At 42.8% G+C, this 27,012-nt stretch overlaps 1 protein-coding gene across 1 annotated transcript in view; it reads left to right on the forward strand.

Annotated features, from left to right (window-relative positions):
- ADAMTS2 (ADAM metallopeptidase with thrombospondin type 1 motif 2) overlaps positions 1-6,313 on the forward strand; it is a 244,553-nt gene extending 238,240 nt beyond the window's left edge. Inside the window, exon 22 of the mRNA XM_043585562.1 lies at positions 2,764-6,313. Within this exon, the coding sequence (XP_043441497.1) occupies positions 2,764-3,221 (458 nt within the window). The 3' untranslated portion in view covers positions 3,222-6,313. The remainder of the gene's footprint in view (positions 1-2,763) is intronic.
- The last annotated feature ends 20,699 nt before the right edge of the window (positions 6,314-27,012 follow it).

Here is a 27,012-nt window from a genome sequence, read left to right on the forward strand (position 1 = left end):
CTGATTTGGGCCACTCAGAAGGTTAGAGTCAAAGTTGGGTCCACCTCTGGTGGTATGTGCCTCTCTGTGTTCTTCATGCTTATCATGTTACTATTTTAAAATCCATAATTTCACTGTTTTGGACTTCCTCAGTTATTCACGTGTGTCTTTTTTCAGATTGATATATTTCTGCATTGTCCGATTCACTGGTCTAGGCTCTGGGGCTAGAGAGGCATCTAAATATAGCTTGGGGCTCTGTCCTGTGGAACTTACTGGATAATGAAAACAGGTGACAGACACCTTATCTGACAACTAAATGTGAACTTGCCAACTGGGATAGAGTGTTGGGAGGGAGAGAACTTCCCAAGGGAGGGAAGATGATTCTTGCCCGGAGATGTGTTTCAGCTGAGCCTAGAGGAGGAGAGGAGAGCAACTGAAGGAAGACAGAGGGGGTGGCCACAGTATGTGCAAAGGCCCTGTGGCCAGGGGGAGCCCAGTATAACGTAGGGGGTCAAGGCCTGAGTGAAGCTGGAGAGGTGAAGGAGACAGGTCCTCACCCTAAAATCAATGAGGGGCAATGCAGGGACTTCAATCAGGACAGTGACATGGTCACATCTTCAGTTGAAAAACAGCATTCTGACAAGAGCAGGATAGTGAACAAAAAGGAGAAAGAATTGAGATAGGTCAGCAGAAAGGAGGCTCTTACCACAGTGCAGACAAGAGGCAAAGCAGCTTGACCCATGGAGGTGGGAGAGAGGGGAAATGGACACACCTGAGAGTGTCTAGGAGGAAATACCAACAGACTTGGGGGTGAACAGACGGGGTGTGCCTGGGGTTCGGCTTATGCCCTGGAAAGGCCATTCTCTGAGACAGGTGGTGCCAGCCAAGGCCCTGGGGTTGCACTGGGCATGTGGAGTCCCAGGCACATTTGGGACCACAGGGGTTAGGGGGCTGTCCTATAGGCAGTCGTATCCGAGAGTCTGAAGCTCCAGGAATTTGGGGTTGGTGTCCGGTCAGGTGGGTCACCAGCCTGGAAGGGGAAATTATAGGCTGGAACAATGGGCAGGCAGCGGGCACCATCAGAACCTCCTGAATGGGAGAGGACCTGCTTATCTGTTACTGCGAGAAGTTTCTGTGGGCTAGCAGAGTCATAGACGTGGGTGTAGACAGTGCCCCGTGTTGGTGCACAGAGTAACTGCATCAGATGTGGTTTCTACCCATGGCTGCCTCTTCCTTCCTTTTGTCCTTCCCTCTTTCCTCCCCACTTCCTTTCTAGGAGACAAGGTCAAGGAGGGAGAGGGAGAGAAAGAGGAATGCGGCAGAGGTTGTGAGGGAAAGGTTTGAGATGCTCACTGCGGGGGTGGGGGGCGGGGGGCTCAGAGGGTGGCTTAACAGAGAGACACAAGTAGGCAGGTGGGCCCAGTGAGGCCAGGGATCAGGAATTTACACCGATCTGCTATTCCCTGTTATGTTGTCATAATGACTTATTCTTTCATGTTGAATGAATTCCTGCAAATCCTCTCAAATTCTGTGGAGTGAGGTGGTGAGGGAGAGGGAGGAGGGGAAGGAATTTGGGAAGAAGACAGGGGGAGAGAGTAAGAGCAAGAACAAGGGTAGGAGGGGTTGTGTGGGTAGAACAACAGCTGACCTTGAACCACACGGGTTTGAAATTCACCAGTCCACTTACACATGGGATTTTTTTGATAAATACAGCACAGCACCCTAAATGTGTGTTTCTCTGCCTTACGATTTCCTTAATAACATTTTCTCTTCTCTGGCTTACTTTATTATGAGGATACAGTATACACTACATATATCATACAAAATCTGTGTCCACCCTGCTGTTTGTGTGGTCGGGAAGGCTCCTGGGCAAAGTAGACGGCTAGTAGTTAAGTTTGGGGCCAGTCAGATGTTGTATGTGGATTTCCAACTGTGTGGGTGGGGGTGGGGTGGCACCCCTAACCCCCACGTAGTTCAAGGGTCAACTGTGACACAGCTGCAGACAGTTGGAGCCCAGCCAGGAAGAAAACAGCTGTGCAGGGAGAGACACTGCCCTCTATAGAGGCTAGACCGCGGTGGCCGGCTTCTTGGGCGGGAAGGAAAGGAAAGGAAAGGACACACCGGGCGGGAGGACGAGCCTTTGTGAAGGGACCTGGTTTTGGAGCAGTCTGTTGGGGGATGGCCAGGAGCCCAGGGTGGCGGGGCTGTGCGGTGGAGGCAGCAGTGAAGGGACATGAGGCTGGTGGGTAAGTTGAGGCAAGGGGAAGAAAGCCCAGACAGGTTTGGGTGAGGATGGGAACATATTGTGCAGGAAATGTGGTGAGGCTGCCGCCAAGTCTCTTGGATTTGTTCTATCGGGTTTTAGAAATCGGTCCCCTCAGGTTCAATTTTGTCATAGTCAATGGCCTAGAGATGACTGCAGGGCCGAACTCCGCCACAGGATCTCATTGGGGTTACCAGTGGGATGTCAGAGATTAATCTGATGCAGTCCCATTCTTTCACAGGAATCACTCCCCAGGCCTCATTTCTGTCTGGGACTCTGAGAGATACAGAAAACCCCAGGGGCCTGCCTGGAGGCAGGGAGCACCGCTCACAGCTTGTGTGGCCGCACTCTGCTGCAGCGCTGCTGACATCAGGACCACACGCACTTTCCGCGTGAGCTCGCTTGCCTCTGTGCTGTCTCTGGGCTCTTTCAAACGCCTCCTCCTGCTTCCCCTGGGGGGAACGAGGCCCCCCCACCTTATCCTGTCCTTTGGTTATGTGCTTCCCGCTTTTCTCTTTCAGAGGCCCGCTGCCAAGGCGACAAGTCAATGTTCTGTAGGATGGAAGTCTTGTCGCGCTATTGCTCCATCCCAGGCTACAACAGGCTGTGCTGCAGATCCTGTAACCTGCATGACAACCTCACTGATGTGGATGACAGGGCGGAGCTGCCACCTGGGAAGAACAACGACATTGAAGACCTCGTGCCCACCCTCCCGGTGCCCACCCTCGTCATGGAGGTGCGGCCTCCGCCGGGCACGCCCTTGCAGGTGCCCCTCAACGCCTCCAGCGCCAACGGCACCGAGGATCACCCAGACACCAACGCAGTCGACGTGCCCTACAAAATCAACGGCCTGGATGAGGAAGGCCAGCCGCCCAACCTGATCCCTCGACGACCGAGCCCGTATGAAAAGACCAGAAACCAGAGAATCCAAGAGCTCATCGATGAGATGAGGAAGAAAGAGATGCTCGGGAAGTTCTAATAAAATGGAAAGATAGCATCAATAGCATTTTTTTCTTGCTTATAGATTATATTCCATGGGATGGCAGATCGTGGAGAGGAAGTGAAAATGTCTGGTTCCAACAGGTTTTAAGAAAACAAAGAGGAGAATGACATAAACATCTATACATGTGGTTGTGAGCGCGGGGCAGCTAGGTTCATGCATGTGTTTGTGTCCCAGCTCTGGAATGTTCTAAGTCCTGTCCTGGGGTTGGGTGTGGAGCGGGGAGAGGAAACACGTGCCCCAAGTTTCTGAGCAGTGATTGGGAATCTTCCTGTCCTTGGTGGTGACAGCCCTTCTGGAGAACATTCTGGAGAAATGTTCTGCAGGAACATTTCCTACCAATCCCCAGACCAAGGCACAAGCCCCATGGGGAACTCTTATTAGGAGAAACAGTGATTTGTTTACTAATTGACCAGTCACTGAGATGAGCACAATGAAGTGGAGGCCGTGAACTTGAAAGTCCATGACGTCAAGGGCCGGGCAGGTGTTCAGGATGAGTGTGGCAGCCCATGGGGGACTGTGACCAACCTGAGAGCCGCACCCCACTAGTGCTGCTTTTAGGTTCCAGCCACTGCTGCCTCTGTGACCGCAGGCTCCTGGGGCCAGATAGGGTGCTTTCAGTAGAAGTCTAGATTAGCATGCGAAATCCTCAATCCTAAAAGTTCAACCCAAAATATTTCCGGGGGGCGGGGGGGTTCTGGAAGGTCTTTTAGGGTCTAGAGCCACCAGGCTGCAGCCTCTGGTCTCCAGGCTTGGCCAGACGCAGTCTCTCGAAGTAACGACTTAAGAAAGGAAAGCCATCTGGCCCGACTGGCGCTCAGGCACTGTGTCTGACTCAGCCCACCCTGAGCTGCGAAGCTGTCTGCTTCTTCCCCAGAAGGTACGGAGAATCCTGTAACTAACTGGACTTGATCTGAACAGTGGGCTGCCTTTCCTACAGGAGGAGAAGACCGCAGGGTGCACTCTCCGGCTCTCCCAGGCCTCTTTCCTATCGGCTCACCCAGCCTGTGTGCTGCCTCTTGGCCAGCCTGGCCTTGGCCCCGGGGCTCCCCAGGGGAGGCTCTCCCTCCCCAAGTGCATTGGAAGAATGAGGGGGGCATGCACTCTGCTGGATAGTCCAGCGACTTTCCCAGAGGGGAGAGAAGGGGAGTGGCCATGCTCTGGGTTCTGAGATGGTGCTCTGCCTGCTCAGGTTTGCTCCTAAAGACGAAGGCCAGCTTCTATTGCCTGCAGGGATGGGGCGGGGGGGGGGGGTGGCCTTGCTCTGTCTCGCCCTGCTCCATTCCTTGGCAGTTCCAGCAGTGAACTGTAAGATTTGGCCTCCCATGAGAAGCACGGGGTGGGGGGTGGGGAGAGCCTGCTTTATCTTGTGCTGCTCCTAAGCTTTGACAACTTCTCTTTTCGGCATAACGGTGCTTTGTGAGCAAGATGTGAATGGAGAGAAGCAGGAAGGGAGGGGGAAGGTGGACGGGAGGATGGTGACTAATTTTTACCTCTCCCTGCATTGATATTTTGTGAACATGTGGCTTGCTTAAACTTCCCCAAATTATGAGACCCAGGGGGCACTTCAGCTGCTTAGCTGGGCCAAGCCTGACACATGATTCTGAAGCTTTTTGTGTCTAGGAAGGTTCTAGAGCCTTTGTATTCTCACCAGTCATAGATTTTAGAGAGCTCTTTTCTGTTTCGTTCCCCATTTTATGGATGAGAACACTGAGGTTCAGGAGAATACCATGATGGCTACTTATACTGAATCTGAGGTGCTAGGTATGTTTGATTCTGTGCATGCGTGTGGGTGTCTGTCTGTGTGTGATCTAGGACCAAAGTGAGGGTGTAGGAACCAGTGAGAGCGATATCTGGGATGATGCCTACCTTCCGACTGGGCGGTAACTAGCCTCCCCAACCCCCGCCTGTGCCAGCCGCCTCCCTCCTCTCTGCCATCTTGTCCCACACATACTCCTGCATGTGCTGGTGTCTCAGAGGAGCTTGCTGGCTTCTAAGAAGCAAACTGGAGAAAACATTCTTAGAGATCTCTCACGGTATCACCTCTTTGACATATGTGGTGTAACGTACTTTTGCAATCCTGTCTCTCTATAATCAGGAAAGGGGTGTCTCAGTTTTCTCTCACTGGTTGACCCCTGGCAGCTGGTGCTATTACTCACAGGCTGAAGGACTGGGTAGCTCTTGCTTGGGTCTGTCCTGGGATGCAGAGGAAATTCAGGGTGACTGACCCTCACCAGAGAGTATCACTCAGTTTACCCAGCCTGGGGGCCTCAGGATGGGAACAGTCCATTCCCAGATCCCACCAAAGCAGGGCTGCATGTCTCGGGGACTGGAAGCCTTTGGGGAGAGGCCCCAGGTGGGACACCCCCAGGGTACCTGTCTTCTTCTGGAAGGAGGGACATGCCCCCTGGGAACTGTAGGCCGGCATGGCCACCACCCCATGTGTCATACTCAGTACCTGGGGCCATATACCCACAGGGCTCTCTAGAACTAGACAGTCCTCAGGGGTCTCTCTAAGGAACACAGGGTTTACCAGACTTCGAGAAACTCATCTCCACTGAGCTTGGGACCAGTCGGAGAGCCAGCTTAGCCACAGTCCCATGACCTTTCAGAGCCAGCATCCATGTCGGGGGGCTCCCGCAGCCTGCAGGCCAAGAAGATTTCTTAGCTGGCGTTCTGGAACAGCACACTGAGAACTCAGAGGTCCCCTCTGACTGCGGCTCCAGAAAACTATGTTTGTGGGGAGACAACCTGCTGGGGTTTGGGGACTTGGCTCTCTGATCTACTCCTTTTGGAAAACCCATGGAATTTCCTGTGTAAGCCTTTTGTTTGTATTTTAAGGTTGTTTGTTTGGAGTCTATACATGGTGCTCAGCAGCAGTCTCTATCAGGTGAAGCATGATGACTATGTAGCCAGGCAGCCGCCGCACAAAAAATCATCATGGTGCTGAACTCAAATCACAGCATTTTATCTTATCCATCACAGCAATCAACGTATTTGTTTTCTGTATAGAAAAATTTGGCTTCTTGATTTTATAACTTATTAAAGTCAAAATGTCTGTGTATTTTGCACACCATGCCTGCGTTTGTTTGTTACCTTGACTACACTACCCATGTCTTCAGCCTACACTTGGGTGGGGGGAGGGATGTGCTGCCCTCACAAGGGGGGGTGGGGCCACCAGGAGGCCCCGAACCTACTGTCTAGGCCAACTGCTCAAGTCGGGACCCTGTGCCTGGCAAGGGGCCCCCAGAAGGACAGGTCTCTGCTCCCAGATCCCCAGGGAGTTGGCTGTCCAGGAGACACCACTTAGCGGGTTGCTTCCAAGCAAACCTTTAGTTCCAGGAGAAGATGAAAAATCTCCTGACTCCTCCTCCTCCCTGATTCCGACCCCTTCTCTCCTATAATTAGGGTTTCCGGAAACAACACTAGATGCTGAGTTACATTCAAATTTCAGAGAAACAAATCACATTTTAGTATAAAATTGGGACACACTTGAAAAATTATTTGTGGTTTCTCTGAAGTTCAAATTTATCTGGGAGTCCTATGTGTTCGTTTGCTAAATGTGGTAATCGCCCCCCCCCCAATCAATATTCCACTTTTAAAGACAAGCCCATTCTGGCTGGCCCTTGGATAGTATCAGGTGTCGGGAGGAGGGAGTTGAAGGAAGGAAGAGATTTCTTTTAACGCCCCCAGCCACAGAGGAGGCAGACAGGTCGTGTGGGCAGTGCTGGGGAGAGGGGCCAATCTTACCAGTTTGCACTGAGGTTGGAGGTGGCTTTGGAGTACACAGGATTTCTCATCTTGTTCTTCATTGTAACCTGTTTTGACTCCATTATTACAGTGCAGTTAGTCCTTTACAATGGGGGGAGAGGGACATGGGATAGGTGTGAGTGTGTGTATTAAGAGAGAGAGCAAAGCAGAGTTGGGGGAGCAGAACTGGCTGAAACTAGGTATTTGCAAAGGTGTTTCCGTAACTGGGTGACCAGGCGAAGTCATTTCAGACAGGCCTAGGTTATAGAGGGAATGGTAGGCAAGGATGCTCTGTGCTTTCTGAAGAATGTTGATAAATGGTTAGGAGGAGCAAGGTGACATTACAGGTATTGGCCACCACTCTCTCCTCTACACACCATGTAAGTCCCTGACCCCCAGGCACAGAGCAGGCACGCATGGTCATACTCATGGCTGATGCCCTACTGAGCGCATCCTTAGCCCAGGGGAACATAGTTGTCCCCCATTTAGAGGCCATGTGGCCAGTCTCTCTGAACTTCATGACCCCACACTGTTTCTTCACTGCGCTGAGTTTAGATGCTCCTATGCCATACTCCCACAGCTTTATACCCAAACATTCATATGCCCACCCCCAATCATGCATATGTGTTGGAGGGGCCTTTCTTGCACCCTCCACGCTGCTACATAGAAGCTTTTACATCCACTCGTGGCAGGTGGAGACTGGACAGACAGATGCCAGGAAGTGTTTGCCTTTCAGAATGAGACTTCCACATTGTTCTCTTTGAGGGCTCCCCCAGGGACTAACCTCAAATACACGTAAAAGACACACGAATACACCACCTCAGTGAACCCAAACGACTAGTACCTTGGTTCAACTAAGGTTCTTCTAGTTTAGATCTTCTAGACTAAGGTTCTTCTAGTTTAGATCTAGTTTAGATCTTCTAGCTTAGATCACTGACTTTCAGCCTTTCTTTTTTTTAATTCTACATATTTATGGCTGTAAATTTCCCTGTAAGCACAGCATTAGCTATACCCCCACAAGTTTTAATATTTCATACATTTATTATCATTCTATCCCAAATATTTTCTAACTTCCATTGTGACTCCTTCTTTGACCTAAGAGTTATTTTAAATCCTGCTGCTTAATTTCCAAACATTAGGGGCTATCTAGTTATGGACTGTTATAGATTTTTAGCTCTTTTATGGTAGTCAGAAAATATTTTCTGAAAGATTTCAGCCCTTTGAAATTTGTTGAAACTCATTTTATGACTCATGATGTGGTTTTTCTAAGCATTATACATGTACTTGAAAAGAATTTGTAACTGGAGGTTGTTGGATATAGTATCCCATCTATGTCCATTAGGTCAAATTTGTTAATTTTTTGTTCAAATATTTTCTCTCCATTGTGTTGTCTTCTTGTTCTATTGTTGTGATAGAAAGTTGTTTTAATACCTCCCACCAGTTGTGGCTTTTTCTATTTCTCCTTGCAGCTTAATCAATTTTTATCCTTCTTTAAAAAAATAAGCCAGGGGTGGTTGGATGGCTCAGTCGGTTAAGCGTCCGACTTCAGCTCAGGTCATGATCTCTCAGCTCATGAGTTCGAGCCCCACTTTGGGCTCTGTGCTGACAGCTTGGAGCCTGGACCCTGCTTCAGATTCTGTGTTTCCCTCTTTCTACCCTTCCACAGCTCATGCTCTGTCTCTCTCCCTATCAAAAATAAACATTAAAAATTAAATAAATAAACCAGGAGCACCTGGGTGGTTCAGTCAGTTAAGTGTCTGACTTCAGCTCAGGTCATGATCTCATGGTTTGTGGGTTCGAGCCCTGCGTCAGGCTCTGTGTTGACATCTGGGAGCCTAGAGCCTGCTTCAGATTCTGTGTCTCCCTCTCGCTCTCTACCCTTCCCCACTCAGGCTCACTCTCTCAAAAATTAACATTAAAAAAAATTTTTTTTAAATAAGCCATTTTACCATTTTGAGGCCACATCAATGGAAGCATACAAATTTCTAATTGAATTTCTTCTTGGTAACATTTTACTTTCTCTTTAGGAATTGACAGATGTTATTTCTAGCATTAATTGCTGTCTTGATACTTCCCTCCCAATGATAATGTAGCTCTGTCAACTTTCTTTGTGTTAGTGGTTACACAAAATAACTTCTTTCATTCTTCTGCTTCCTGCAATGCATCCCCATGCACCCAGTCAGTGACAACTTGCCCAAGTCCCCAGTGACTGCAGAGACTGAGGGCTGCATCTGGGGAGTCGTCTGTCACAGAGCAAGGATTCAAATCAGCAGCTAGAAGCAGGCCCAGGAGCAAACACTGACAAACCCAGTCACCAGCCCAGAGGAAAGATGCAGCCTTGGAACCGGAATGGTGGCTGTGGGTTACAGGTGGGTCAGTCGCACAGAAATTATGAGACATGCACAGGTCTGACCACTGAGTTTAGGAGGAACAGAGCTCCACCTCTGTGGGCATCACACAGGCCCCACAGGCCCCAGAGAACCACTGCCTCGCTCCTGAGAGCTCAAGGTCATCCAGTAACCCAGAAGCAGTCCTCTCCCTCCTGTTTCTCAACAGGAAAGCTTAGGTTATTGACCTGAGATCCTCCTTGTTTTCTAGAATACAGGCCTTTACGTTTTCCCTCATGTGCTATTTGTTTTAGCTGCATTCCGTAAATTAGCTGATACGTTGTATTTTCATTTGCATTCGGTTCACCTGAATATTTTCTCATTTCATCTATAATTTCTTCTTTGGCTCATGGGTTAATTTAAAAGTGTTTTTTTTTTTAATTTTCCATATATTTGGGTAGCTCCCAATTTTTTCTTCTGTTGTTGATTTTTCTAATTTAATTTTATTGTGGTCAAAAAAAACCCCATACTTTGCATTATTTCAATTCTTTTAAATGTTTTGAGACATTTTTTGTGGCCTTGTACATGGTCTACTCATGGTCCACACGTGTTAGATAATGGTGTATATTCTGCTGTTGCTGAGTGGGGTGTTGTGCAGATACCCATTAGGTGGACGTCGTGGGTAGTGTTGTGTAAGTCTTCTAGAGGCTATGGTTCACCTCTCTGAACTCTAATCCTCCTCTCACTGGAGCCTGTGGCTTTCTAAATATCCTCTTAGGTGTTCGATGCATTCAAGAGTTTTGTTTCCTTTGCTCAGTCTGTTTAGTTACTTTCAGCAGGATGTTTGGCTTGAATTATTGAATGTGACAATTCTGGGATCCCATTTATCAACATTTAATTCAGAGTTGTCTATTGCTATCTGTTGGAATTTGACTAGGTATCATTTCTAGTAACATGTGGAAAATGTTTCACAAAGGTTTGAGTGGTAGGAGGGAATTCAAAGCCTTTAAATACCTGGCAAAGTGCTCAAATGTAACAGCTCCTTCCCTGTTTGAAACTACAATTTAAATTGTTTATATATATATAAATATGTGTATATTTATATACATATATACATATATACATATGCAATATACATATATATAGATACAAAGTTGGCATATTTACAACCTTTATAATATACAGGGCTATATTTCTATGTAGATGGTTAGCTCTCGACTTTTAGGCAAAAACCACTACTGGGTAGAGAAGGATCATGATATAAAGATATGAAAGTTCAATTCATCAGGTTAACATATCAGAAGTTGTCAAAACTTCAAGGAGAAATTGACAAAGCCTCCACCCTGGAGAGGTGTGTATGTATGTGTATCTGAATACAGTTGGTCACTTTTGCTTTGCTGAAGACACTTGAAAAATAAAAAGTGAAGCCACATACCTGGGGAAGATATTTGCAAATCACTTATTTGGTAAGATGGTTATAGCCTGTACACAAACTCTTGAGTCTCAGCTTTAAACAAAGAAACCCCCCAAATGGGCAGAGATTTGCACTAAACCAAATCTTCACTAAAGAAGATGAATGGGGGCGCCTGGGTGGCTCAGTTGGTTAAGCGTCCGACTTCAGCTCAGGTCATGATCTCACAGTCCGTGAGTTCGAGCCCCGCGTTGGGCTCTGTGCTGACAGCTCAGAGCCTGGAGTCTGCTTCCGATTCTGTGTCTCCCTCTCTCTCTGCCCCTCCCCCATTCATGCTCTGTCTCTCTCTGTCTCAAAAATAAATAAACGTTAAAAAAAAAAACATGCACACTGAGACGACATTGCCAACCTGTTAGTGTGGCTAAAATGAAAACAGATTAGCAAAACCAACCAACCAGCCCCAGCAGTGCCTGCGGGTGAGGGTGTGGCAGAAGGGAGCCTGCGAACACAGCAGCTGGTGATGCCACATGGAACCATCAGGTGGCCACACAGTTTGGCAGCCTCCTCTGAAATTAAGCATTCACTTCCCACATGACCTAGCCATTCTGTTCCTGTGGATTTAACCTATAAAATAATATATACATGTATACACACATAAATGGAACAGAAAATCTAAGACAAAAGATGTAATAGATGCACAATGGGGATAAAAGAAAGAAAAGAAAAGAAGGGAGGGAAAGAGAGAAGGAAAGAAAGAAAAGAAAGAAAAGAGAAAGGAGGAAGAGAAGGGAAGGGAAGGGGGAAGGAAGGAAGGAAGGAAGGAAGGAAGGAAGGAAGATAGACTTGAAGCAAGAATGGCTGAGAACTTTCCAAAATCAAGTGACAGACACTAAATCACAGATCAAGGAGGTTCAGAGAATACTAGGATCAATACCCCAAAATCTAACACCTGGGCATATCGTGTTTGAACTGCAGAAACCCAACAGAAAAGAGAAAAATCTTGAAACCTGCCAGAGCGAGAAACTCCTTACTTACAAGAAGAAAACCAAAATTTACATCAGACATCTCACAACAAACCATGAAAATAAGAAGAGTGGAGTGAAATAAAGTGTTGAGTGATTAAAAACCCCACCAACCTAGAATTCTCTATTCAGTAAAATTATCTTTTAAAAATGAAGGATGAATACAGACTTTTGCAAACAAAAATTGGAGGACCCTGTCACCAGAAGACCTGCCTTGCACAAAATGTTAAAAAGAAGTTCTTCAGAGAGAAGGAAAATTATAAAGTTCAGAAATTCAGATTGTTATAACAAAAAGGAGAATGGCAGAGAATGAATAAAATCTTGTGTTCTTCTTATTCTTTTTTTTAAAGTGCTTATTTATTTTGAGAGAGAGAGAGAGAGAGAGAGAGAGAGAGAGAGAGAGAGAGAATGGGAGAGGGAATCCCAAGCAGGCTCCGCACTGTCAGTGCAGAGCCCGACACAGGACTCGATCTTATGACCATGAGATCACAACCTGAGCCAAAATCAAGAGTCAGACACTTAACTGACTGAGCCACCCAGGCGCCTGTGTTCTTCTTATTCTTACTTGATCTGATAGATAACAGTGTGTCCAAAGTAGTAAGAGCAGCAGTGTGTTGAGACATTATAGCAAATGGACAAGTGAATTAAGGGGCGGCAAAGTCATAAGGGATGGGAAAGCAGGACTGAGAACAGTGTTTTAAAGTTCCCGCACTGCATGTGAAGCAGTGGAGCGTTGTTTGAAAGTGGACATACGTTAGTTGTAAACGTATATTGCAAACTCTAGGGCAGCCGCTAAAATGCTTTTGAAAAGAAGTATAAGTGATATGCTAAGAGAGGAGAGAAAATGGAAATCTCATAAAATGTTCAGTTAAAATCAGAGAAGGCAGAAAATGAAAGGGAAGATGAAATAAGAAATAAAGAGTACATGCTATGAATAGCAAATAGTCACAAGCATGGCCGATATTAACCCAGTTACACCCATAATCACCTTCCACGGGAATAGCCTAAATACACCAATTTAAAAAAAAAAAAGACTGTCAGAGTGAATAAAAAACAAGATCCAACTATACATTGTCTATGAGAAACCCACTTTAATTATAAACATAGAGATAAATTAAAAATAAAAGGATGGACAAAGATATACCATGCTGACATTAATCAAAAGAAAGCTGGAGTAGCCATATTAATTTCAGACAAAGCAGACTTCAGAACAAAGAAAATCATTAGGAATACACAGGGGCATTCCATAATGATTCCCAAGAAAACATCACAATCCTTAGTGTAGATGTGCCTAACATAGTATTAAAATACGTGAGGCCAAAACTGATAGAATGAAAAGAGAAATGGACAAATCCAGATATAGCTGGAGACTTCAACAGCTCTCCATCAGTAACTCATAGATTCAGGCAGAAATTCAGTGAGGATATAGTTGAACTCAACAGCAACATCAACCAACTGAATCTAGTTGACATTATAAAATACTTCATGCAAAAACAGCAGGGGTGCCTGGGTGGCTTAATTGGTTGAGTGTGCAACTCTTGATTTCTGCTCAGGTCATGATCCCGGGGTCGTGGGATCAAGCCCTGCTCAGTGTGGAGCCTTCTTAAGATTCTGTCTCCCTCCCTCTGCCACTCTCCCCCACTCACACACTCTCTAAAAACACCAGAAAAACAAAAAAACAATACACACTCTTCTCCAGCCCACACAAAATTCACCAAGACAGACCACACATCCTGAGCTGCAAAACATACCTTAACAGGAGTGCCTGGGTGGCTCAGTCGGTTAAGTGTAAAACTTCGGCTAAGGTAATGGTCTCACGGTTTGTGGGTTCAAGTCCCACTTCAGGCTCTGTGCTGACAGCTCAGAGCCTGGAGCCTGCTTCGGATTCTATCTCCCTCTCTTTCTGCCCCTCCCACACTCACGCTCTGTCTCTCTCCCTCTCAAAAATAAAAATAAACATTAAAAAATATTTAAAATTTTACCTAAGGAAACTAGAGAAAGAAGAACTAATATATGCTTATATTGCAGAAGAAATCAAAAGAAAAAATAAATAATAAAAACTGGAACAGAAGCCAGTAACATTGAAAGCAGAAAATCAACTAAAATTAACAAAGTCAAAAAATCAATAAAATTGATAACCCTGCAGCCAAGCTAAGCCAGAAAAAAAAGAGAAGATCAATATTCCTGCTCTCAGGGAAATAATGGAGGGAAAATTTGAAGATACAAATGAGTATTTCATCACACCATAATTTCTTCACAAAAACTAAACTATGAAAATGAGGCTATATCCAAAGTAAGTTTTTGAGTGGATCATTTGTTAGCTAAGCAAGGAGAGCTGTTTACTGATGGTAAGTTAATTAAATGTTTGATTGCAGCAGCCAAAGAAATATCCAGAAAATTTCAATGGGGAAAAACTGAGAGCTTTACCCCCAAGGTCAGGAACATGACATGGATGTCCACTCTCGCCACTGTTATTCAACATAGTGTCAGAAATCCTAGCCTCAGCAATCAGACAACACAAAGAAATAAAAGCCATCCAAATCAGCAAGGAGGCAGTCAAACTCACTATCACTCTTTACAGATGACATGATACTCTTTGTGGAAAACCCAAAAGACTCCACCAAAAAACTGCTAAAACTGATCCATGAATTCAGCAAAGTCCCAGGATATAAACTCGATGCACAGAAATCAGTTGCATTTCTATACACCAATAATGAAGCATCAGAAAGAGAAATCAAGGAATCAATCCCATTTACAATTGCACCAAAAACCATAAAATACCTACGAATAAACCTAACCAAAGAGGTGAAAAATCTATACGCTGAAAACTAGAAAGCTTATGAAAAAAAAAAAAAACATAAGAAGACGCAAAAAAAAATGGAAAAACATTCCATGCTCATGGACTGGAAAAACAAATATTGTTAAAATGTCGATGCTACCCAAAGCAATCTATATATTCAGTGCAATCCCTATCAAAATGAAAGACACCAGAAATATCCAGAGAAGATAAACTTGATTAAGCCTTTCAGCAGAATAGTTGTTCAAAGGGTTGAGGACATTATGAGCAATATCAATAGTCAATTAAAGAATAAGGCAGAGGATTTTAAGTGATTTCTTTGGCTTTTGGTGAGTCAGCAGATGTTAATGATGCCGCTTGGTTGGTGTTTATTTGATGAGTCAACACAGAGTTTAAATTAGCTTCTATAAATAATCTGTATGGAACAACTGCAAGCCAGGATATTTTTAAAGACGTTGAACAAAAACACCACTCATTCAGTGTAACCCAAAGTAGAGTCCCTAAGAAGTGTTCCAGTGACGGTGGTCAAAACATGTAAAGCACAGAGGCTTAGTTGAACAAATTTGCAAAGCTTGTGGAAACGGATGGTCCTAAACCAGTACTTACTCACTTGCAAGTAATATGCAGAAAATGCTGGCGTCTGTCATGTCGTATCGAACAAGTAGTGTCAGTAGTGAACTGCATTAGCCCTTGTCGACTTAACTATTGTCAGTCCCGTGAATTTCCTTTTTTAGAAATTTATTGAGTCTGAATATCCTGACTTGCTCTGCTAGACAGCAGTTCAATGACTTAGCAGTAGTAAAGTTTTATTGCCTTTTTTTTTTTTATTTTTTATTTTTTTTTACATTTTTTTTTCAACATTTATTTATTTTTGGGACAGAGAGAGACAGAGCATGAACGGGGGAGGGGCAGAGAGAGAGGGAGACACAGAATCGGAAACAGGCTCCAGGCTCCGAGCCATCAGCCCAGAGCCTGACGCGGGGCTCGAACTCCCGGACCGTGAGATCGTGACCTGGCTGAAGTCGGACGCTCAACCGACTGCACCACCCAGGCGCCCCTGCCTTTTTTTTTTTAAATCAAGGCTGTGAATGGAATTTTTCTGAATGAGAACTGTGTTTAACCACCGTTATTAAGCATGGAAATTAGCTTTTGCAATGCAAACTTAATAAATATTTCTTGATAAATTCAGCTGAAAACTCAAGGCAAATCAGACCTTCTATGAAAAATGTATTCTGCTGTGAAGTCATTTCAATAACAACTAATATTTGAATCACAAGTAATGTCAAGACACTTTATACACTTCCTCATTTGCTGCCAAAATTTAAAACAAAAAGTGCTGTCTCCATTCCCATAACCATTTTCTGCAAGTACAGATTCCGTGTATACAAACTTAAGTTCCAGCAGCATTTTTTGGATCTCAATGCAAGTGCAAAGGGAATTTCCATGTTCCTAAACCCATTTAACAGCACAATGGAAAAGCATCCACCTAACCTCCCATTGGAAATGATTAATCTCAAATATCAAAAGAAAATATCAAGAGAATAATCTAATGAAATTCTATACATGACTTTCAAGCAGTGAATATGCTCAATTAAAATCGTATGCTCTTGGGAATGCAAGCTGGTGCAGCCACTCTGGAAACCAGTATGGAGGTTCCTCAAAAAACTAAAAATAGAACTACCCTACGACCCAGCAATTGCACTACTAGGCATTTATCCACGGGATCCAGGTGTGCTGTTTAAGGGACACATGCACCCCCATGTTTATAGCAGCACTATCCACAATAGCCAAAGTATGGAAAGAGCCCAAATGTCCATCGATGGATGAATGGATAAAGAAGATGTGGTATATATGTAAAATGGAGTATTACTCGGCAATCCAAAAGAATGAAACCTTGCCATTTGCAACTACGTGGATGGAACTGGAGGATATTATGCTAAGTGAAATTAGTCAGTCAGAGAAAGACAAAAATCATATGACTTAACTCATATGAGGACTCTAAGAGACAAAACAGATGAACATAAGGGAAGGGAAACAAAAATAATATAAAAATAGGGAGGGGGACAAAACAGAAGAGACTCATAAATGTGGAGAACAAACTGAGGGTTACGGGAGGGGTTGTGGGAGGGGGGATGGGCTAAATGGGTAAGGGGCACTAAGGAATTCTACTCCTGAAACCATTGTTGCACTATATTCTAACTAATTTGGATGTAAATTAAAAAAATAAAAATAAAACTAGTTAAAATAAAAAAAAATCATATGCTCACAGACTAATATCAGTATTTGACAATGCCCATCTGATGGAAAGCACATTTTCAAAGATGAAATATTCAATATTTGTGTCCTTTGGTCCACAAAAGTTTTTAATTTTGATGATGTCCAATTTACACATTTTTTTTCTTTTGTTGTTTGTGGTTTTGGTGTCAGACCTACGAAATCATTACCCAATCCAGGGTTGCAAAGATTTATGCCTAGGTTTTCTTCTAAGAATTTTATCATTTTAGCTCTTGCATTATGTCTTTGATCCACTGTGAGTTAATTTTCACATACGGTGAGGTAGGGTTCCAACCTTATTCTTTTGCATCCAGGTGTACAGCACCATTTTTGTTGAAAGATTATTTGTTCCCATTGGAATATGCTGATAAGGTCCATTTTAATGATACGGAATACTAACTTTAAGCAAAATAGTTATTCCCCCACCCCCAGAAAAGATTTCTAATCTCAATAGTAGGCCTGTACTACATAAAAAAATTACTCCATTGTTATGTTTTATTTCCATCATTTAAAATGTATGGAAATTTGCTTCTTGACCCACAAAGCCTAAAGTATTCATTATCCAGTTTGCAGGCTATAGCAACCTTCTATGGGACTCAAATTAATACATAACTTTTAAGTCACTATTGAATGACTCATGACAATTTCAGAAACAACCCATATCAACACTCATAAGTTCTTGTGGTGATGTAAATGTAGTTCCTTGTAGCACAGCTATCACCACTACTGTTCTGGAGCCTCGGTTCTAGAGCAAGAGGATATTGCACAGGGGTACCAGCTGAGGATGAAGACACACAGCTGTCCTGCTTGAGACAGCCAGTCACCTTATCCTTACTGCTGTGCTGGGATCCCAGACCCAGGAAGGGTGATGCTGCCTCTCTTCTCCTCTGAGAGCAAATTCCCTGGGTTTCATCATGCTTGCTTTCAGTTCATAGGTTGGAGTGTGGGGCAGCTTGCCTTCATCCTGGAGGGGCAATGTGGTGCTAACCCTAAGAAACCAATTGCCCTTCTAGAAGGAGCAGCTTTTGGGGACACCTGGGTGGCTCAGTCAGTTAAGCCTCTGACTCTTTGGTTTCACCTCACGTCATGATCTCATGATTCATGAGTTCGAGCCCCGCACTGGGCTCTGTGTTGACAGCGCAGAGCCTGCTTAGGATTCTCTCTCTCCCTCTCTCTGACCCTCCCCGGATTACACTTGCATGGAGGCACATGCTCTCTCTCTTCTCAAAATAAATAAATAAAGTTAAAAAAAATTATAAGGAGCAGCTTCTTCCAAAATGAACTTCGTTTCTCCTGCTCTTTGAAGGTTAGTTCAACTTTTATCCCTGTCTAGATTTTCAGAGCCTATTTCTAGTTTCAGGCCCTTCACTAGGAACCTTTGTTGAATATGTTAGATTTAACAAAGAAAGCCCTTTAAAATGCCTGTGTGGGAGGGGCGCCTGGGTAGCTCAGTTGGTTGAGTGTCGGACTTTGGCTCAGGTCATGATCTCGCAGTTGACAAGTTTGAGCCCCACCTTGGGCTCTGTGCTGACAGCTCAGCCTGGAGCCTGCTTTGGATTCTGTATCTCCCTCTCTCTGCCCCACCCCTGCTTGTGCTCTGTCTCTCTCTCTCCCTCAGAAATAAAAAATAAACATTAAAAAAAATTTTTAAATGCCTGTGTGGGAAACATGATTTGTGTGAAGAAATAACTGAGGGAAGTAGGTGGAGCAGCCGAGAGCAGCACAAAGCAACCAAAGCCAACAGGGTCACAAGCAAACTTATGAAACAAACTAATCCTTCCACAAGCTAGTCTCCCAATAAGACAGAATAGAAGCCACCAGCAGCCCTTGTCACACAAGGCTTGTCATCTTTGACACCCAGACTTCCTAGTATAGAGTTGGCAGAAAGAGTTGTTTTCACCCTGTGCTCATTCTTTTTTTAAAAAAAAAAAATTTAATGTTTATTTTTGAAAGGGACAGAGCAGGGGTGGGGCAGAGAGAGAGGGAGACAGAAGATATGAAGCAGGCTCTGTGCTGACAGCAGAGAGACAACACAGGGCTTGAACTCACGAACTGTGAGATCATGACCTGAGCCGAAGTCAGAAACTTAACTGACTGAGCCACCCAGGCGCCCCTGCACTGTGTTCACTCTGAAAATGTTTATTCTCACTTATTCTGCCACAGTCCTGTGAAGAGTGAAGAGCAAGAAATGGGATACAGAAGCACAGAGCTGGTTCACCTGAGGACACAGAATATTGATCAATACAAGTGTTACAGCTTCTGGCCTTCAGTAATTAACTGCTAGGGCCCCAACGTGGGAACTTCTTCGTACAATGACAACCACTCACCAGAAATATAGACAGACTAGACAGTTTTCATTGCTTTAGAATATTTCAATGATATAGATGAGAATGTTCTGTCAGTTTGTCTGGGTGTAATAAGAGTTGAAGTCAATTGGTTCAAGCCCTTCGACTTCATTCTCCTTTTTCAAAATTGCTTTGGCCACTCTACTTCCTACTCTAATTCTTTTTAGAATTAGCTTGTCTCTATCTACAGAAATTCCTGCTGAAATTTTTACTGGAACTGTGTTAAATCTGTAGATTTAACTGATGAGAACTGACAACTACATTAAGTTTTCCAATCTGTAAACATGACAGGTCTCTCCATTTAGTTAGGGCTTCTTTGATGTTAGTTATCAACATTTAGTAGTTTTCACCATAGAGATGCCGCACGTTTGCCAAATTTTCTTTTTTCCTTCTGGAGTTACTACAAATGGAATAGGTTGTTTAAATTTATTTTCTTGCCACAAAAACAAATACTCAGATCAATGGAACAGAATAGAGAACCCAGAAATAGACCCACAAAATGTATGGCCAACTAATCTTTGACAAACCAGGAAAGAATATCCAATTGAATAAAGACGGTCTCTTCAGCAAGTGGTGCTGGGAAAACTGGACAGCGACATACAGAGAAATGAACCTGGACCACTTTCTTACACCAGACACAAAACTAAACTCAAAATGGATGAAAGGCCTAAATGTAAAACAGGAAGCCATCAAAATCCTCAAGGAGAAAGCACGCCAAAACTTCTTTGATCTTGCCTGCAGCAACTTCTTATTCAACATGTCTCCAGAGGCAAGGGAAACCAAAGCAAAAATGAACTATTGGGACCTCATCAAAATAAAACCTTCTGCACAGCAAAGGAAACAATCAGCAAAACTAAAAGGCAACTGACAGAATGGGAGAAGATGTTTGCAAATGACATAACAGATAAAGGGTTAGTATCCAAGATCTATAAAGAACTTATCAAATTCAATACCCAAAAAACAAATAATCCAGTGAAGAAATGGGCAAAAGACATGAATAGACACTTCTCCAAAGAAGACATCCAGATGGCCAACCGACATGAGAAAATGCTTAACATCACTCATCATCAGGGAAATACAAATCAAAACCACAATGAGATGCCACCTCACACCTGTCAGAATGGCTAACATTAACAACTCAGGCAACAACAGATGTTGGCAAGGATGCAGAGAAAGAGGGTATCTTTGGCACTGCTGGTGGGAATGCAAACTGGTGTAGCCACTCTGGAAAACAGTATGGAGGTTCCTCAAAAAATTAAAAATAGAACTACCCTCCGACCCAGCAATTGCACTACTAGGTATTTATTCCAGGGATACAGGTATGCTGTTTCAAAGGGGCACATGTACCCCAATGTTTATAGCAGCACTACCAAAAATAGCCAAAGTATGGAAAGAGCCCAAATGTCCATCAATGGATGAATGGATAAAGAAGATGTGGTATATATAGACAATGGAGTATTACTCGGCAATCAAAAAGAATGAAATCTTGCCTTTTGCAACTATGTGGATGGAACTGGGGAGTATTATACTAAGCAAAATTAGTCAGAGAACAACAAACATCATATGACTTCACTCATATATATCTTCACTTTATATATATCACATATACTTTCACTTTAAGATAAAAAACAGATAAACATAAGGGAAGGGAAGCAAAAATAATGTGAAAACAGGGAAGGGGACAAAACATAAGAGACTCTTAAATATGGAAAACATACTCTGGTTTCTCTTCAGATCGCATAAATCTTTCACCTTTTTTAAATATGGAGAACAAACAGAGGGTTACTGGAGGGGTTGTGAGAGGGGGGATGGGCTAAATGGGTAAGGGGCATTAAGGAATCTACACCTGAAATATTGTTGCACTATATGCTAACTTGGATGTAAATTAAAAAATAAATAAAAATAAATAAAATTTAAAAAATTATTTTCTAATTGTTCATTGCTACTACACAGATAGAAAAATTAATTTTTGTTTTTTGGAGAGAGAGAGAGAGAGAGAGAGAGATGAAGAGTGTGTGCAAACAGGGGAGGGGCAAAGGGAGAGGGAGACAGAATCCCAAGCAGGCTCCACACTCAGCACAGGTCCTGCTGACACCCAACTTGATTCCACAACCCTGTGATCATGACCTGAGCCAAAATCAAGAGTTGGATACTTGACCAGCTGAGCCATCCACCCAGGTGCCCCCAGAAATTAATTTTTGTATGTTAACCCAATATCTTGTTACCTTGTTAAACTCCTAGTTTAACTCTTAATTCTGAGAGCATTTTTGTTGATTCTGTGGGGTTTTCTAAGTGGACAATTGCATCATCTGAATGAAGATCATCTCATTTCTTCCTTTCTAAACCAAATGCCTTTAATTCCTTTTTCTTGCCTGATTGCACTGGCAAGGACCTCCAGTACAAAGTTGAATGGGAGTGTCCAGAGTGGACACATAGACTTGTTCCTGATCTCAACTTCATTCAGTTAATTACCATTAAGCATGTTGTTGTGGGGTTTGGGTAAATGCCCCTTATTAGGTTAATTTCTCCTTTATTTCCAGTTTTCTTGGTTTTTATCATAAATGGGCATTTAATTTTGTCATTCCCCTCCCCACATCAATTGACACAGTATTTTTTTCTCTTCCTTGTTCAGTGTGGATAATACATGTGAATTTAAAAGTTTACTCTTTTCTCTGTCATCTCTGTTCTGCTACTGAGTTCTTCCAATGATATTTTTAAATAAATTTTGTTATTTTTTCAGTTTTAAAATTTCCACTAGGTTCCTTTCTTTTTTAATACTATCTATTTTCCCACTGAAAAATTTGAAGTTTCCATTAAAAAATGGTCATACTTTGAAATACTATTGTAATACCTACTTTTTAAAAAAAATGTTTATTATTGATAGACAGAGAGACACAGAGAGTGATCAGGGAAGGGGTAATGGGGGAGACAGAATCTGAAGTAGGCTCCAGGCTCTGAGCTGTCAGCACAGAGCCTGACACAGGGCTCGAACTCACAAACTGCGAGATCATGACTTGAGCCAAAGTCGGTCGCTTAACCAACTGAGCCACTCAGGCGCCCCTGTAATACCTACTTTATAATAACAAGGATCTATGTTATCTTGGGACAGTGTCTTGTCCTTTTCCTAGGAATGTTGAAATCCTCCTGACTTCTTATATATTTTACATTCTGCATTATATCCTGGACATTTTAGATATTATGAGACTCTGGGTCCCAATCAGAGGGTAAGTGAGTCTAAGCTTGCATACACAACCCTAGATTACTTTGAGTTTTTCTCTCACCACCTGACACATTCCACCTCTCAGGGGCTACTTTCTTTTCCTGGCCTTCTGGTTAAAATCCAAGGTTTTAGGGGCGCCTGGGTGGCTCAGTTGGTTAAGCGTCTGACTTCAGCTCAAGTCATGATCCATTTGTGGGTTCAAGCCCCATGTCGGGCTCTGTGCTGACAGCTCAGAGCCTGGAGCCTGCTTCAGATTCTGTGTCTCCCTCTCTCTCTCTCTGCCCGTCCCCCTGCTCATGCTCTCAAAAATAAACATTAAAAAAAATTTTTTTTTAATCCAAGGTTGTAGGTTCTCTCTGCTCCCACCTCATGGCTATATTTACCTCCAGGTCCAAGTAGCAGGAAGACAGTGCCTCTGAAGACAGGTAAGCGTTCTCCTCTCTGAAAGGTTTACATCCCTTCTCAACGAAGCACCACTGTCCTTACACAGGAATGTCTGGGAATGCCAGAATGGTCTTAGTTCAAATTCTGGTCTCCTTCTTAAATTTGCCTGCTACCATGACTATTCAGAGTTCTCAGACAGCTGCTCCATGCATCCTCTCCAGGGTTTTTATATGTACTTTGTGGGAGAGATAAGGTAGCATGTGCTTACTCCATTTAAAGTGGAACAAGAACCAAAAGTTATTTTATTTCCAATGGTTGCATCCCCAGGAAATAAACTCTTAAACAGGAAATGTATACAAGTACAAAGGAAGAAGTCTGACTTGAAGCTTCATATTCATCACATTATACAATGACTTCCTGCCTCCGTTTTTTTTTTTAATTAAAATTGTAAACATACAGAAAAGTTGGAAGGATGACCAATGAACATCTCTATATCCTCCACAAAGTTGACTAATTTTTCATAACAGTTGACTAATTTTTTACATGCTTACTTGCAAATGTGCTGCAGACATCATGACTTTTCAGACTTGAAAACTTTTACATGCATCTCCTAAGAATAAGGGCAACATCCTATATACCTCAATGCCATTATCACTTCTAGGAAAATTAAACATATGACATTATCTAACACCCATTCCATCCTCCTCCTTCCCCAAGTATACCCCCAAATGTCTTTTACAGTTTGAATTTTTTGGACTCTGAAGCCAATTAAGGATCACACTTTGCTTGTGACTCTTCAGGGCCTTAATCTAGAAGTCTTTTTGTCCTACTACACTGGCTTGTTGAAAAGTCCTGGCCAGTTGTCTTGTACAAAGTCTCACACTCTCGGTTTGTCTGTTTCCTCATCACATAATTCAAGTTGTTCCTTTAGCTCTTAGATTTCTTATAAACACAGAAAACAATCCGGAGAGGAGGCTTAATTAGATTTTCATTAAGCATTTTTGGCAAGAATACGTCACAGATGATCATGAGTGCCTCGTACTGCATCTCATCAGGAGCCACATAAAGTCAGGTTGCCCCACCGGTAGTGAAACTCAGTTTGACAGCCAGATCTTTCCATTACAAAGGCAGATCTTTTCTTTGCAATCGGATCTGTGACCTTTGACACCATATAATGTTCCTTAAAATTTTTTTTCACCTGATGGTTTTACTATCCATTGGATTCTCCTGATTTAATTGCATTGAGGGTTTTAAGATGGTGATTTGTCTATCATTCCACAGACAGCTAAAAAGATGGCATCCACCAAATAAGTTCATAGACAGCTTTCCTTTTTTTTTCACTACTTTTTCATAATGGGCTCATTTTTACTTAGCATGTTATACACAATTACAATGATTATTCTTTCCGATGTTTATATTGTGTTAAATTTGACCAGTGAGAGAACCTTCAACTTGGCTCCCGTGTCCTTCTGACATTATCCTTTTTTTAAAGAAAAATTTTTAAGTTTATTTATTTCTGGGAGAGACAGAGACGGCACAAACGGGAACAGGCAGAGAGAGGGTGAGAGAGAATCCTAAGCAGGTTCCATGTGCAGAGCCCAACGCCGGGCTCTTCCCCACAAAACTGTGAGATCATGACCTAAGCTGAAACCAACAGTTGGATGCTTAACCGACTCAGCCACCCAGGAGCCCCTGATGTTATCCTTTAAGTGCTTGTCTTTAAGTGCTATCTATTGGTTTTGTTTCATAAAAAGATACCTCAGACACATTTTATATTTTCCCTGCTCCAAATGAGCCATGGTTATTTTCAGTAGGGAATAGCATTTGGAAACCAAAATCTGGGCACTAAACATGGTCATTGCTATTGGATAACCAAACATGTTTTTATCTGAAATATCTTGCAAATGGCTCTATCCAGTGTTAAACATTGAAGTCTTTATAAAAGCTCATTTCCTAACAAATATACAAAAATATATAAAGAGAGATTTTCTAATGAGCTAAGACAGGTCAAGAAGTACACTATGCTGAATGTCTGCATTTAATTCTAAAACCTTTCTCAGACGCTTCTAGCTACTTTTATTAGGACAGTTTTTTAAATGATACCAACTGTGAAACTGAAATATAAAATTGTGGGAAGGAGGCACAGGGAAAATGAAATGTATCTCAAAAATATGGAAAATATTTGGATACCCAATTTTAACCGATGACTAGAAGGTTTAATAATTAAATATTCACTTATCACTTTACACAAAAGACGTATAACAAAAACAAATGAAAAGGCAGTCTTGTATGTGAAAATCGAAAAGCAATTTCACTATCTGGACCTCAGCTGGGTTTGAGGACTTACGTACAGTGATTACAAAAGCAGGTGTAATTAGGGACACATAAGAAAAACAAAGGGCATGACTGTAAGCCAATTAACAGGACTGCAGTTAGGAAGAACCTGTCAAACACAGAAATAAAACTGATGGAATTACTGTTGTTGTGCCGAACCAGTTTACAAAACAAACAGTAAGTCATACTCTTGGGGGGCGCCTGGGTGGCGCAGTTGGTTAAGCGTCCGACTTCAGCCAGGTCATGATCTCGCGGTCCGTGAGTTCGAGCCCTGCGTCAGGCTCTGGGCTGATGGCTCAGAGCCTGGAGCCTGTTTCCAATTCTGTGTCTCCCTCTGTCTCTGCCCCACCCCCGTTCATGCTCTGTCTCTCTCTGTCCCAAAAATAAATAAACGTTGAAAAAAAAATTAAAAAAAAAAAAAAAGAAAAAAAAAGAAAAAAAAAAGTCATACTCTTGGGACGTGAGATTGGAAGTGAATTATTGTAATTCATACCTATAATTGTCACAGAAAACAGGAGCTGGAAACTTAGATTCTAGTCTCGACTCTGCCCAATAAGCTCAATTTTGTTAGCTATAAATAAACTAAATTAAAATTCCACCTGGCTCTAATGAGCTACCAGCTGTAGTCAGATTCTGCAAATACGTACCTTCTGCAACAGAAAACAGAGTATTTGCATCACATTCTCTCCACTGGCCTCAATTTACTGCACCTTCTATAATACTAGCCTAAGACTATTCAGTAATGTCAAGTCATGTCAAATTAAGAAATAATGTAAGGAAAAGGAAAAGAGACTCACTTTGGGAAAAACTTCAATTTCCAAAACTGAATTCTAGCTAATGAAACCATGTTTTTTTAATCATCAAAAACTTTCGGAAAAAATAAACATATATTCCAAAGCTTGTGCATATGTATGTTTGTACACATATGTGTATAGATATATAAATATATATATAACCTGCCAGTGACACAGTTCATGAAAAATTGAGCTTGATTATTTCCATGTGAAAATTTGAATTTAAAGAATTCCTTTTTATCTTGAGCTTCTCTTCATGGAAAAGCGTGTGTCCTGTATTTGCCTGCCATTTTAGCAAATTATGGCCTCACGCTTATTCACTTTAACTCAATGACCGTTTTTAAAAGAAAATTCATACTGAAGCTTACTCTTTTTTTTTTTTTAATTTTTTTTTTCAACGTTTATTTATTTTTGGGACAGAGAGAGACAGAGCATGAACGGGGGAGGGGCAGAGAGAGAGGGAGACACAGAATCGGAAACAGGCTCCAGGCTCCAAGCCATCAGCCCAGAGCCTGACGCGGGGCTCGAACTCCCGGACCGCGAGATCGTGACCTGGCTGAAGTCGGACGCTTAACCGACTGCGCCACCCAGGCGCCCCTGAAGCTTACTCTTAGGGAATAAACTCTAATGAAAGAAACAAAACTTAGGGGCGCCTGGATGGCTCAGTCAGTTAAGCGTCCGACTCTTGCTTTCAGTTCAGGTCATGACCTCACATTTGTGAGATCAAGTCTTGCATCAGGCTCTGCATTGGGTGTGGGGCATGCTTGGGATTCTCTCTCCCATTCTCTCTCTCTCTCTCTCCCCTCACTGCCCCTCTTCCCCACTTGTGCTCTCTCTCTAAAAAAGAAAAAGAAAAAGGAAAAGAAAAAGAAAAAGAAAAAGAAAAAGAAACAAAACTCACATTCCATTATTTTTACTATTTTTTTAAGTTAGGCCTTTTATATTTTTTCTATGAATTTAAAAATTATTATATGTTCTTTGTAACCTTAGCATTTAATATTTAATGATTCTTATAAAATTTGACAAATCGGTACTCTTCATAATTCCATTGATCAATTTTACCATGACTTAGTGGAAACTAGCATATTTCCTCCTGAAGTAAAAAAAAATCT

Source organism: Prionailurus bengalensis, chromosome A1 (assembly GCF_016509475.1).
Source record: "Prionailurus bengalensis isolate Pbe53 chromosome A1, Fcat_Pben_1.1_paternal_pri, whole genome shotgun sequence".
Taxonomy (NCBI): Eukaryota; Metazoa; Chordata; class Mammalia; order Carnivora; family Felidae; genus Prionailurus; species Prionailurus bengalensis.